Below are 14,890 nucleotides of genomic sequence, written 5' to 3'. Positions count from 1 at the left end.
AGGAATCAGGGGCAAAAGGATCAGACCTGTTATAAGTGCAAGCACCCTGGACACTGGTCAAAGAACTGCACTCAGCCACCTCCGAGGCCCTGTCCTCTATGCAAGAACTTCAGTTCTGATCCCTGGCACTGGAAGGTAGACTGCCCCCGTTCCCATAGTGGAAAGGGGTCATCTCCCAAGGCCATGGCTACTCTTGAGGACTGAAGGTGCCCGGGGAACAGGTCGGCCCCAGGGAATACTCATATTCCCATCTCTACCGAGGAGCCCCGGGTAACTCTAGATGTGGCAGGTAAGAAAATCGACTTTCTTGTTGATACAGGGGCCACTTACTCTGTCCTTAACTCTTACTCTGGACCTCTTTCCTCCAAATCAGTTAAGGTAATGGGGGTCGAAGGAAATCCTAAGGCATATTTTTTATACATTCCCTATCACTTGCCAATTTGAGAGTCGAATATTCAAACACTCCTTTTTAATTGTTCCTCAGTGCCCTATTCCTCTGTTAGGCCGGGACCTTTTAGCTCAGATGGGAACCATCTTGTTGTTCCCTGAAGTGCCATTTGAGTTAAGTAAGGTGATGATAATCAGTAGTGTTCGAAATCAGGAAGAAATCCCAAGTTCAGTTCTGGATGCAGTAAACCCACTAGTTTGGGAGTCAGGGGTTCCTGGAAGAGCAAAGACTGCATTACCGGTTAAAATCCAGTTAAAACCCAGGTCAGATTACCCTCACAGGAAGCAGTATCCTATTAAACAAGAAGCTTTGGAGGGGTTACAGCCCATCATAACTAAATTTATACAACATGGGCTCATAGTCCCTTGTCAGTCTCCTTGCAACACTCCCATCTTACCAGTGATGAAACCTACAGGAGAATACAGGCTAGTCCAGGACCTAAGGTTAGTCAATGAAGCAGTAGTCCCTTTACATCCAATAGTAGCTAACCCTTACACCTTGCTCTCGCAGATACCAGATGATGCTCAGTGGTATTCAGTATTAGATCTAAAAGATGCCTTCTTCTGCATCCCTTTGCATTCTGACTCTCAGTATTTATTTGCTTTTGAGTGGACTGATCCAAAGACAATGATACATCAGCAATATACTTGGACTGTATTGCCACAAGGGTTTAGGGACAGTCCCCATCTCTTTGCTAGGGTATTACAAAAGGATCTTAGAGATTTACAGCTACAAGGAGGGGCCATTTTACAATACGTAGATGATATACTAATCTGCAGCCCCTCCAAGGAGGCTTCTGATCAAAATACCATCCAGACTCTGAATTTCCTAGCTGAAAGAGGGTATCGGGTATCAAAGAAAAAGGCTCAGATTACCAAACAAAAAAGTAAATTACTTAGGGTATATTTTGACTCCTGGATGTAGGCAATTATCACAGGAGAGAATTAAAGCCATTACTGAATTAACTCCACCTGCTACTAAACAGCAGCTTCGCTCCTTTTTAGGAATGGCAGGATTCTGTAGGATTTGGATCCCCAACTTTGGGCTAATAGCCAAACCTCTGTATGAAGCTACTAAGGGGCCAGACACTGAACCCATTATATGGAGAAAAGAATGTGAGCAGGCTTTTAATAAAATCAAGCAGGCTCTAGTCGAAGCCCCAGCCTTAGGCATCCCCAACTTAAACAAGCCTTTCTCTCTATACATAGCAGAGAAGCAAGGGATAGCTTTAGGGGTCTTAGTCCAACGACTAGGGAATGAGCCTCAACCAGTTGCATATTTCTCAAAAAAACTGGACACTGTAGCAGCTGGGTGGCCTCCGTGTCTAAGAGCAGTTGCAGCCACAGCCATGCTAACCGAGGAAGCTAGTAAACTAACTCTCGGACAGAAGTTAGAAGTCTTAACTCCACATCAGGTACAAGGGGTGTTAGAAATGAAAGGGCACCTCTGGCTAACAGGAAATAGACTGACCAAATATCAGGCCCTTCTTCTAGACAATCCTGAAGTAACTATAAAGACCTGTAACACCCTAAATCCAGCCTCCTTAATGCCTACAGAATCATCCCCAGATTTGATCCATTCCTGCTCAGACGTTATTAGTCTTACTCAATCGAGCAGGACTGACTTATTAGACCAGCCCTTAGAAAACCCTGATGATGAGTGGTTCACTGATGGGAGCAGCTTTGTACAGAATGGGCAGCGAAAAGCAGGATATGCAGTAGTTAGTTTATATAACACCATTGAGGCACAACCCCTTCCACCCTCAACCTCGGCCCAAAAGGCTGAAATTATAGCCCTCACCCGAGCTCTCATTCTAGGACAAGGAAGAAGGGTCAATATATATACAGACTCCAAATATGCCTTCCTTGTTCTGCATGCTCATGCTGCCATATGGAAAGAAAGAGGGCTCCTCACCGCTAAGAATTCCCCTATTAAACATGGACCAGAAATTTTAAATTTATTGGAAGCAGTTAGACTCCCTAAGCAAGTGGCAGTTATGCATTGCAAAGACCACCAAAAGGATATGTCCCATATCTCTCAGGGAAATAGGAGAGCAGACCAAGAAGCAAAGAAAGCAGCGCTAGGGACTGATAGACAAATGGCTTTATTCCCCCCTGTAAATGTCTCAGATATCAAGCCCAACTATACATCTGAGGAAATATCTTGGGCTTTGGAGCAAGGAGGTATCCATGAAGGACCCTGGATATATATTGGCCAGAGGCTCTTCCTTCCTCAAGCCTCCCAGTGGAAGTTCTTAAAAGCTTTGCATGACTCCTTCCACATTGGGAGGGATGCTACAATGACAATGGTTAACAAATTATTCATAGGTAGGGGAATAGCTACTACCATAAAGAATATTTGCCAGGCTTGTACTCTTTGTGCCGATAACAACCCTGGGCAAAAGCCATCCCTGCCCCCCGCTGATAGAACCTATTCAGCGAAGAGGGACTTATCCTGGAGAGGACTGGCAGATTGATTTTACCAAAATGCCTCCTTGTAAAGGATACAAATACTTACTAGTCCTGGTAGATACCTTTACTGGATGGATTGAGGCCTTTCCGACAAGGACAGAGAAGGCCACAGAAGTAGTAAAGGCTCTCTTAAAGGAAATAATACCTAGGTTTGGTCTTCCACGATCCCTACAAAGTGATAATGGGCCATCCTTCACTTCTAAAATCACTCAAGCAGTTTCTGAAGCTCTAGGCATAAAATATTATCTTCATTCTGCTTGGAGACCACAGTCCTCTGGAAAGGTAGAACGAGCAAATCAAACTTTAAAAAGGACATTAGCAAAACTTTGTCAAGAGACTTCTGAAAACTGGGCTAAGTTACTGCCTATAGCCCTCATGAGAATTAGGGGGCTCCCCTAAGGCCAATACTAAACTCAGTCCATTTGAAATGTTGTACGCCCGGCCCTTTTTTGACTCTAGATCTAATATTTGATACAGAAACCCATCAAGCAATTAAGTATATAATAAACTTAGGACAAGTGCAGAAAGCTTTACAGGAATATGGAAATAAAGTTTTACCAGCCCCAAAAGGGAATTTTCAAACTGCCATATCTCCGGGAGACTGGGTACTCCTTAAAACCTGGAAGGAGGGATCACCAGCAGACCAACTCAACCCTAAATGGAAAGGGCCTTACCAGGTAGCCCTGAGTACCCCTATGGCTGTGAAACTCTTAGGGGGTCGATAGTTGGGTTCATATTTCCAGGGTAAAACTAGCCCCCACGGATCCCAATCTGACTCAGGACCGGCTGGAGACCCAAAGCCCAGACTATACCTGCGAGCCACTGGAGGACCTCAGGTTCCTGTTCAAAAGGAGGAAGCCCTAAAAAGATAAGTAATAACCAATAACAGTGCACTAAGATCACCATTGTTCTGGATAGTTGCACTTCTTGAAAACTTCCTATTCGTACTGGTCCTCTGCTTCATATAAAGGCTTGCTCACTTCCTTCTGGGTGGAATTGTATCTGGGTGGATTGTCTAAAATGAAAATGTCTTTGTTGTTTCTATTAACCATTCTCTACTCGCCTGCACCCTGTGTAACGGAATGGGATGAAAATTTTCTAGTGAATGCTTCTCGAACCTTAGCAGCAGGAGAAAAACCTGGCCCAATGTTGGATATGTCATCCTAACCCGGAAACTCCTTCCAGATATAATACTCATATAAAAGCCTACCCAATAGCTAATGAATCCTTAATCAGTGCTTTGAATTCCTCTGCCAATTACACGCGTTCCCCTTTTTCTTTAAGAGTCACATGGGAGAGAAATCCTCCTTTGTGTTTCCGTATGACCCCACTAGAATTAAAGCCATTTAATTACTCCAGCACCTCTCTTAAGTGCAACAGTACGATGGGATGTACCCCATGTTATAATAATACTCATACAAGGGCCATTGACCCATTTAAAGCCCTGGCTTCTCTTTCAAGCTCCAGCTTTCTAGAGAATCTTTCTGAGGAAGAAATTTTCAAACCTTTAAATTGGTCACATATAGTATGCTACCCGAATTATGATTCTAACTGTATTCCTAATAGTACCCATTGTTGCTTTGACAAAACTCACAATGCAGATACAAACGATACTTCTAAATGTGTTACTTGGAAATTAAACCAATCTCTTCAAGGAGTATTAGCAAAATTTCTACCACCTCCTGCAGGGGGGAAAGATCAAGGAAATAACTTAGGCCCTTTTAAGGACTGCCTTTCCCCCTTGCCATATGCCCTCCTTAACAAATATAACTCCACTAATGCCACAGTTATTGCAGCACCCCCGGGGCTCGTCTGGCTATGTGGGACTCCCAATAACTGGCTAACGGATCATTCAGAACTTCAAGAAGCTATTGCTTATACTCATCTCAGCAACTCTAAACATGGGGGGTGACTGTACCTTAGGGACCTTGGCACCCCAAGACCTTACCATTATAAATATAACTATGGGTCCTGGGAGTCCATCTCTCAGCAGAAAAAAAACGAGCTTTTGGTCTAGTAGTGGCTGGAGCTGCTGCCACTATAGCCGCTGCAGCCCCCTGGGGAGGCTTCGCCTATCATGAGGCCACTCTAAGGGAACTCACTAAGATTATAGAAGAAATCTCCAAAGATACTGCTGGTACTCTAGCTGGACTCTCAAGATCAGTAGACTCATTGGCAAATGTAGTCATGGATAACCGCCTTGCCCTTGACTATCTTCTAGCAGAACAAGGAGGGGTATGTGCTGTTATCAATAAAACCTGCTGCACCTATGTAAATAACTCTGGAGTGATCGAAACTAACATAAAGAAAATTTATGAACAGGCAGGATGGCTACATAAGTATAATCAACAGGGCCAAGGGATTAAGGAAGCCCTGACCTCCTGGTTCCCTGGCTTAACATGGTTATTACCCTTCTTAGGGCCCTTAATAACACTGCTGGTTTTACTACTTTTAGGACCTTGCTTATTTAATTTACTTGTTAAATTTGTTTCTTCTAGACTTAAGCAGTTCCACGTCAAACTGATGATGCTCCAAGGTTTCCAACCAATCCCTGAGAACGATGTTGAAGCTGACCAACATACAGCATCTGCGGTGGCCTCAGGAATTCCTCTTCAACCCCTAGATAGAATAGGGCGAGAGTTCCGTGGTTCTCAATAGGCAGGGTCTACTGTCCAATCTAAGCCTGAAGCAGCTATGGAAGACGGATCTTCATCCTTCAACAACCCCAAAAAGATTTTTGAGAACCATGTCTCTCAGGGGGGAAGTTGAGGCAGGAGGTAGTCAGGAAGGAAGCTCCAGAGGCCCCACAGGGCTGAGGTAGAAAACACCTATACATGACAAAGACCCCCTAAGACGGGTTGTTCCTGTTTTCTGGGACAACTCTGAATCATAGAATGTGCCTGCGCGCTACCCCTGATTCATTATAATATCATTATAATGAAATAACATTGTGGGACTCCCTTCTCCAGTAGCCAATCAAGAAAGTCATGGGAAACCACACATGCACAGTAGCTTTGAAATCCAACTCCTTGTACCTGCGCAGGAAAAAGCCCACCAAAGACTAGCAGGGGGCTTCTGCCTCTATAAGAATAGAATCCCCCAGCCCACGTGCCCTTTTTTTTTCCCTCTGCTCAGAGCTGGCTCACTCCCGTGTCCTGTGGTGTGTACTATCACTTAATAAACCTCCCCTCTTTCTTTATGCTATAAACTTTGTGTGTTCAGTTCAATTCTTTGTCCTCGATCACTAAGAACCTGGTTACCTGTGCACACCTGTGCACACCTGTGACATCTTGGTTTTATAGGTTTTTTAATCCTCCAGTACTTACAACATTCCTATTCATTTTAGGGCTTGCAGGATTTGATCCTCCAAAGAAATCACGTGTAGTTCCAAGTGCAGATATCAAATTTTCTACTGTTAGTAATAACCACATCTACCTGAAGTAGAAGAATAATTTCTGCCACAGTTAACCTATCACATTTTCATAACACTCCTATTTTCTGTTAATTTTATCTTCAGGTTAAGTAGGGAAATGCTTAGGTTTTGTTATATTCTTTTGAACCCAAACCTGGGACATGTGGGTACTAGTACAGGCATTTTAATGCTTAGTATGTTTTCATTCTTTTTGATTCCTTTTGCTTAAGAACATTTTCTATTTGGTTTTGAAGTGATATTGAAAGAAACTTAATTGATTAAAAAGTATGCTAATTTTCTAGCAGAATATCATATTCTTATTATGCTTTATGTTAAAGCTTTGGCCAACCTGTTTTGAGAGTTCAAAGTTGGGGGTGGTAAGGCATTGTGTGGGCATTTGACTCTTGTAGATTCAATCTCAATATAATATGTATTCAAAGCTATCATGATGTTTTTAATATTATTTATTCTTATTTAATATTAATAGTCTCCAAAATATTTATCGATTTGAGGTAATTATGTGGATTTAAAAGCTACTTCTACCTTCTCAAAATGCTACTGTAACTAGAGTAACGTGAATGCAATATTAGGAAGATATTTGTTCTTTAAATTTTTTGCTATGATATGACCTATTGAAAGTACTTAAATAGGCTTTGACATATATAACTTGATAGTGTATTGGATGATAAAATAATTTTTTTTCACAAGTGTTGAGCAATTAAAAGGAACATCAGTATCATGATTTGAAAATGATTATAGTAATTTCTCAATTCAACCCCCTCATATTTTACAGGTAGGAAATAGCAACCTCCTTCCTAGATAATTTAATGGTAATTTCAAGTTGACTGACTTAGTGCTATTGTTTCAGTTAGCAATCTTTCACATAATTGTTTTGTCAAAATTGGCAGGCTTCTGCAAGCTATTTTGAAAAGTCAGAAAACGTATGTCAAACTCCAAAAAATATCTGCAACTCTTATTACAAAAGCTTAATTTCTTCAATATTTAATTAGCTTTTACAAATCAGTAAAGAATACCAATGACAATTGAAATTGGTACAGTACATGTAAAAACATTTCATAGAAATAAAAGTGTCTTAAAAGCTTAAGACTTAAAAATGTTTGCAGAAATTCTCAATTTCATTTTTCATCAATATAATATAAATTAAAACCATAATGTTGCAACAGTTTTCATCTATTAAATAAAGTCTGATAAATTATAGTAATGGCAAAGTTATAAAACAGACACTTAAATGTTGTTTATGAAAGTATAAATATTTGAAAGATTTTTTTTATTTATTCATTTTAGAGAGGGAAGGGAAAGAGAGAGAGAGAGACACATCAATGTGCGGTTGCTCGGGGTTATGGCCTGCAACCCAGGAATGTACCCTGGTTGGGAATCGAACCTGGGACACTTTGGTTCCCAGCCCGTGCTCAATACACTGAGCTACGCCAGCCAGGGCTTGAAAGATCTTTAAGAGGAATGTGGCAATACTTATAAAAATTTATAAAATATGAAAATTTAAAATACATATCCTTTTCAATTCACATTTAGAAATTTAGCCCCAAATGTAATTACAAATGTGCCTACATATATGTATTATCATGTTCATTATAGCATTGTTTATAATAGGGAACATTTGTAATAAATTCAATGACTATCAGTAAAGAACATAATTTTATAAATTATTTTGCAACTACACCACAGAATGCCATGCATATTGTTTAAAAGAAAACAGTAAGGTAGATCTGTGTGTGCTTATATAAAAAGTTGTTATCCCAGAGGGATTATAATAGCAAGGCATAGAATTCAATGTATTTAGTATATATAGTATAGTATATAGAGCACTATTTATGAAAATGAAAATGTATAATTTAAAAAGTAAAAATAAATCACCAAAATTGTTAGTTTTTTTTTTGTAGTTGTAAAGCAATACAAGCCAAGAGGGCAGTCACAAAATGTATTTGCTATAAAACATAAAATGTTTTGCGTTGAAAGTAGCTTAACTGATGAGCTGACTTACTAGATCTAATCTCTCATAAAAACCTAGTAAGTTCCAGCTTAAACAGGGTTTTCCAACCTAAAATTTAGTACCCTTGCTTTTTAACGTGATCCTTGGAGCAACTGGTTAGCATTTTTTGTGAAACAATAACTAGGGATTTCACATACACTCAGACTCAGTAGACCTGAACTAGTAATCCTTTTAACTTTTACATTTTGAATAAAATTACAATTTATAAATTTTCTTTTTCCAAATCATCATTTTGACAGGACTCTACCATTTTGCTCTTCTGATGGCCATTATCCCTTGTTTCTCAGCACATAAAGAATATTTGACATTAGACCCAGAACATCAAAACTTCCTATATGTTATAATCACAAACAAGTTTGAGAATATTCAGATATTAAGCTGGGGAAAAGGCTTAAAGTAGAAGGGATATTTGTCTTCAAATATTGGAAGGAATGCAATGTGGAGAACAGTTTTATATCAGTTCATTGTTAGTGTGCTGTAGGAGACCGTTCTGCGTGGTGTGGGCCCAGCTCCCACTGCGAGATGCACAGGACCCATGCCCACGGATAGGTTCTCCCGTGGGGAATCAGGCCTGCAATGTGCCTAGGCTGCTTTGAGTGTTGCTTTTGCTAAAACTGCCTCACCCTGATTTGCAGCAAACATTTACAGCAAAGTAACTTCCTAAAATCCTGGCTAAACCTTCCAAGGACAAGTGTAACCTGTTCAACCACTCTTGCCTTTTCATTTGCAAATATCCCTCTTCTGTGATGTGATTAGTGGCATGGCTCCTTGGTTTTCAGTAAAAAAAATAACCACCTAAAGCCAACCTGTGCATAGTAAATGAGTTCCATCATGTAATGTGACCAGAAAAAGAAATAAAGGCCTCTCACGGTGGAGGCTGTGGTTTTTTGCTCCTTTTGAGAACAAAGCCACTTGCCCTTTTCCTCCACAGGACTTGGTAGTCTGTATGAATGTCTCTCCCCCATCCACAATGTGCCAGACCCCATGAGCCGGGGTCCACATCAGTGTGCCAGAAATAAATAATTCAATGTATTTTATTAAGAAGTGATTGCATTGTAGGAGCAATACTTGAAGGTCACACATAGAAAGATTTTAATTCGATATAGTGAAGACTGGTAGGATCCAGATCATCAGATTTAAGTAGGATTCTTTGAAAAGTGATGAGTTCTCTGTTGCTGATGATATTTCAACAGACGCGTAAAACCATTTGTCATAATTCACATAGAGCATTTAGCATAGTGCCTGACTTACAGTAAAACCAGACTAGAACCCTCAAGACCTAAATCTGACCCTCTGGCCTAATAGTTTGGTCTCTTATTTAGCAAATAGTTAGATATAACAGAATCTCTCAAAAGTGATTTTTAAAAACTAAACCACGTCTTCACGATCATATTTTAGGAAGGGACAAACTAATATGTGAAGACCAATGAGTAGTGTTTTAACATTTAAACCAGAAGGCTTTGATCCAATATTTCAGGAATGCATAATTTTATAACATCTATTGACTCCTCTAAGTAATTTGTTATTGTGAAGTGAGGGCATCTGACCAATAGTTTGAGTTATCAAACATTCCAACAACCCAGTCATATACATGTGCTCGAAGATGTTCAGGGAAGGATGACAAGTTCTAAGATAGTAACAGTAACTAGTATTTTCAGAGAGCTCACTGTGTGCTGCGCAGTGTTCAACATGTTACATGTGCAAGCAAGTTACCTTCTCTAAGATGGTTTCCTCTTCTACAAAACAGGGCCAGTAATAGTGCATGTCCTGGAGTTATTATGAGAATTCATTAAGATAATAAAAGTAAAGTTCTTAACAGCATATTAGGCACCTAGTAAACCCTGGGTAAATCAGTAACATATCAGTTATAATTAGTATCATCTCATTAAATTCTCAGTCTAACCCTATGAGGTAAGTAGCATTATACTCCTCATTTTATAGATGAGCAAGCCAAGGCTGAAAGAGGACTTCCCCAAGCTGTGTGTAGAAAGCAACTGAGCTCATATTTGACACTAGGAAGTCTATCTCTAAAGACTATGTCTTCTCCACTATAAATGTTTATTCAGGATGAGCCTAGGCCAACATCTATAAGGAACTACTTGGGATAGCCCCAGAGAGAGTTACTTAATTTGATCCAACATTATCTTAGGTGTTTATAATTTGAAGATATATGTTAGTAGCCTATGAAGTTTAACAAGAGTATTCTTAAAGGTTAATTCGATAACTGTTGGTTTGTGTGAAATTAAATTATTCAGTGTAACATATCAATACAGCCAGTTCATGAGACACTAGAGGACTGATGTGTTGTTTCTCAAAAGAGAGAATAAAAGATACAATACTTTCCTATTAGACATCCATGACAAAAATGCCAAACTAAGAAGGAAATTTGTCATCTAGTAATTAAGAATTTTATGTAGTTATAAAAATAGAAGAAAAAATACATCAAATCCCAGAAGAATAAACCTTAATTCAAGTAGATACACTTATATAGATTAATATGCAACAAATATTTCATTTAAAAATGTACAGTTGGGTTAAAGAAAAAATGAACCTAATAATTCAAATATCAATTTTGCTCAGCAGAAATTATGCTCATGGTCCCCTAAGAAATATGATTATGTTTCTCTGAAAGTTTAGTATTATCATTAATCTTTTATTACTTCTTATATAAAAAACTTCAACAATGGCCAAATTACTCATTTACTGATTAAATTGATATAATGTCTTTAATATCCTCACATCATCAAGATATAAAATGAACATCTAAAAATCAAATACTACATTCAATTTAACATACTATTGAGTTGTCAATGTTTTAACAGATTTTATTTATTTATTTTTAGAGAGAAGGGAAAGGAGAAAGAGAGGTAGAAAAACATCAATGTGGGAGAGATATGTCTATCAGTTGCCTCTCACATGCCGCAACTGGGCACTTGGCCTGCAACCCAGGCATATGCCCTGACTGGGAATCGAACTGGTGACCTTTTGGTTCACAGGGCAGCATTCAATCCACTGAGCCACACCAGCTAGGGTGAGTTGTCAATTTTAACTTTTAACAATCACAAATATTGGCCAAAGAAGCTGTGATGATTAAGAATGATTTAGAAAACATTAAAAATGATTCTTGAAGGCTTAAACATATAACACCGTTGAACTAAAAGTATAATGCAAGTTACTATGTAGTATGGCTCAAACAAAGAGACCTAAGATTTAAAAAAATGTTCTTTTGCATAGATACAATGCTTAAAATGTTTAGACTAGATAGTTAGACAACCACCTGCAAATACATGTAATTAGCAAGGGTTCTTTATTATTGTCTTTGACCAGGGTCTCAAACCTTGCAGATAATAGTCTAGTTAATACACAAAACCCAACCCTGCCCTTTGAAAACATATGGGGATGTCTATGTTCCTGATTGCTCGCCACAGTGCCTGGTGCCCTGGAGTAGCTGGTTGTGAGGGAGCAATGAGATTTTCTGGCTTCTAAGACTCTACATGTATCTAAAGGAGAAGGCAGTGAGTGACAATTGACAAATGAATCTAAAAAAGCAAACTAACAACCAGAACAGGAACAGAATCATCGATATGGAGATCATTTGGAGGTTTATCAGTAAGGAAGAAGTGGGGGAATGGGGGAAAGGGTGTAGGGATTAAGAAGCATAATTGGTAGGTACAAAATAGACAGGGGAATATTAAGAATAGTATGGAAAATGGAGAAGCCAAAGAACTTATATGCATGACCCATGGACATAAACTTAGGGGAGGGTGCTGGAGGAAATGGAGGTACTGGGTGGAGGGGGCAAAGGGCTAAAATTGGGACAACTGTAATAACAGTAATCAATAAAATATATTTTTAAAAAAAAGAATCTGAATTGAATTTTATGAGACTATCCTGCTGATCTTCATGTGAGTAGCCACTGTGCTGTTGTCTGGAGCATTTGACATTGTGCAATGAAGAAATATTTATGCAGAAGCCCAGTCAACTGCTTATAGGATGAAGGATTTGTGAGGCAATATTATACTTTGCTGAATAAAGCTCCAGAATATTTACACAAGTTTTATGGCAGGAATTCTTCTTATGTTCATGGTGGAGTAGATGCTAGCGAAAAGCACCAGGGGTTGTTTATGGCCAAAATGATATATACCACAAAGTATTGTCTCTAAACTTCAGTGAATGTCATGCCAAAATTTGTCATGTGGATGTTCACACAACATTGAATGATGGAGTAGTTTGCTGTCTAATGGTGGACAGCCTGAGAGGAGGTTTATGCAAAACTTGGTTCTGGCTCCTGAGGTATATGTCCCAAACAAGTTTTACGTTCCCAGTTATATGCTTTGTTATAAGGAAGAAGTATTTGGTGAATCTAAACCACAACTTGATGAAGAATCAGAAGATGAAGTAGAAGAACAAGAAAAGACAACCACCTCCAGAACCTGTACAAGAAAATACTAACAGTGGATACTATGAAACTCACCCTCTGACTAATGGCATAAAGGAGCCTTTGGAAGCATCCTCTCATGAACCTGAACCTGGCCCAGATTCCGAAACCGAGACAGAAGAGCTAAAATCAGCAGTGAGGGAGAAGAACTTAAAAGAGTTAGAGAAGTTTACTTATACTACAGCCAAACCTGTTTCTTTGCCTCAGGAACCACCAAAGCTGAGAGTTGAACTAATAGTTCTGTCTTGGTCACCTCATGAGCATGAACAATGAACTAGAGAATGTCTTGGTTTCCCTCCTAGAGAACCAATACTAGGGAGTGTAGAAATAAAACAGAATAAATACAACAGCCATAGAATAATTTGCTATCCAGTCAGTCATCAACTTTTTTGGTAATTTGCCACATGATACTGATGAAAATTAACTGAAAGCATTCTTCATGAATTTTGGAAGCGTTGTGGAATTTCACATTGATACCGAGTATTCAGCAAAGCTTCCAAATTTTGACTTTGTGGTTTTTGACGACTCTAAACCAGTTCAGAGACTCTGAAGTGCAAAACCAATTATATTTAAAGGGGAAGTGCATTTAAATGTGGAAGAGAAAAAAATAGAGCCACAAGAGTGAGAAACTAGAGATGGTGGTGATTGATGATCAGAGGGACTTTGGGCACAGTAACTGAGGTCTTGGTGGTCCACATGGAATAGTGGGTGATAGGATGATGTGTGACCAGGATGGAAGAGGACCTCCTCCAAGAGGCGGCATGGCAAAAAAAAAAAAAATTTGCTCTAGAAGAGGAACCAGGCAGGTGGAATGTCACTTCATGGGACAGCGTCACTGAGGCCCTATTGTTGGCAAAATCTTGGCAACAGTGGTACATTCTTTGTGGTGTTTGCATTCCTGTTGATTTGGGCTTAGGTTAAAAATGTGACATGGACTTTTTGATCATTTTTTTGATGTGAAAAGCATCCTTGGTTTTGAGTTAAACTGAGGTGGACATTATTTCCCCAATTTCAAGGCAGGACTCAAATTGTAAATTTATAAATCTAGACTTGGAGAATTAAGGACTGAAGAATGACGATATCTTAAATGATTTACAACAAAATGAACTTCTTAAAAGGACATACCCAACTGATTTCAGGTCCTTTGAGTAAAAAAAAAATCCTGTCCTGCACATTCCGTTTAAGTGTTACTATTTCTGCCTATTAACATTGGAGACACAAATAGTGCAATAGGAAAATCTTGCCTTTTTTCTTAGTTCCTCCCAAAATAAAAGCCAACAGAAACTTGTTATGCATGCATCAAAATGCTCTAGTATATACCCTGAACACATTACCATTGACATCTACAATAGGAGGCAACGGGCAAAAAAAATCTTTTATCATTTTTTCCAGGAGAAAGTAGTTTGAGAAATGAGAAATTTATCTGCCTCTTTTGACCAGGCTGCGAGTATAGTCCAGAACTTCAAATGCTTTGCTCTTAAAAACTAGAGCAGATTTAGTGGCTCCATATCTCAGATATTTCTATCTGCCCCTCTTCAGTACAGGGATGGCTGGCTGCTCAACAAGCTCCCCTTCCTCTTTTTCCTTCCTCTAAGCTGTGCACAGTGAGAGTTGTCTTCACCGTATTTTTGTTCTCTAATGGCGTAATAAGCATGATTCTATTAATGCATCATTCTATTAACACATCATTCCATCTTTGCTGGTAATTTTGAACAGTACAGCGTATGAGTTGCCGTGCTGCAAAACCAAATAGCTGCAAAATGTTGAATAATTAGTGAGGTGTGTAAAATTGCAGTATCTTTAAAATTAGTAAAGTTAACTAGTATATTATTCACCTTGTTCTTTAGTTAACAGCTTTGTGTTCTCTGTGGGATGGAGTCAGGTATGTTTGGGAGAGAGAGGGAAGGAGGCAGTTATTTGAGTAAGTCTCTTGTTGACTGTTCTCTTAGCATGAATGTGAACATGGAAGCAGATGACTTGAGAGGTGCTTGGAAAAATCAGTCAAGTTGATGTACATTAATAGTGACATTTAAAAGCAGTCAGATTCCATTAATGGCAAGTAAACCCAAAGTGAGGACACTGTATTGTAAAC

General features: G+C 39.1%; 1 protein-coding gene and 1 pseudogene across 2 annotated transcripts in view; one reads left to right on the top strand and one right to left on the bottom strand.

Annotated features, from left to right (window-relative positions):
• Positions 1–6,350, bottom strand: part of LOC123828794 (lipase member K-like) — a 74,314-nt gene extending 67,964 nt beyond the window's left edge. For both annotated transcript variants that reach the window (XM_045854136.1, XM_045854137.1), the window contains exon 1: positions 6,246–6,350. In XM_045854136.1, the coding sequence (XP_045710092.1) occupies positions 6,246–6,350 (105 nt within the window). The remainder of the gene's footprint in view (positions 1–6,245) is intronic.
• A 5,504-nt stretch (positions 6,351–11,854) lies between these two features.
• Positions 11,855–13,071, top strand: LOC123829011 (annotated as a pseudogene).
• The last annotated feature ends 1,819 nt before the right edge of the window (positions 13,072–14,890 follow it).

This window comes from Phyllostomus hastatus, unplaced genomic scaffold, assembly GCF_019186645.2.
Source record: "Phyllostomus hastatus isolate PE091 unplaced genomic scaffold, TTU_PhHast_1.1 phas_scaffold_1066, whole genome shotgun sequence".
In the NCBI taxonomy this organism is placed as follows: Eukaryota; Metazoa; Chordata; class Mammalia; order Chiroptera; family Phyllostomidae; genus Phyllostomus; species Phyllostomus hastatus.
This window is presented reverse-complemented; position numbering and strand designations above follow the sequence as displayed.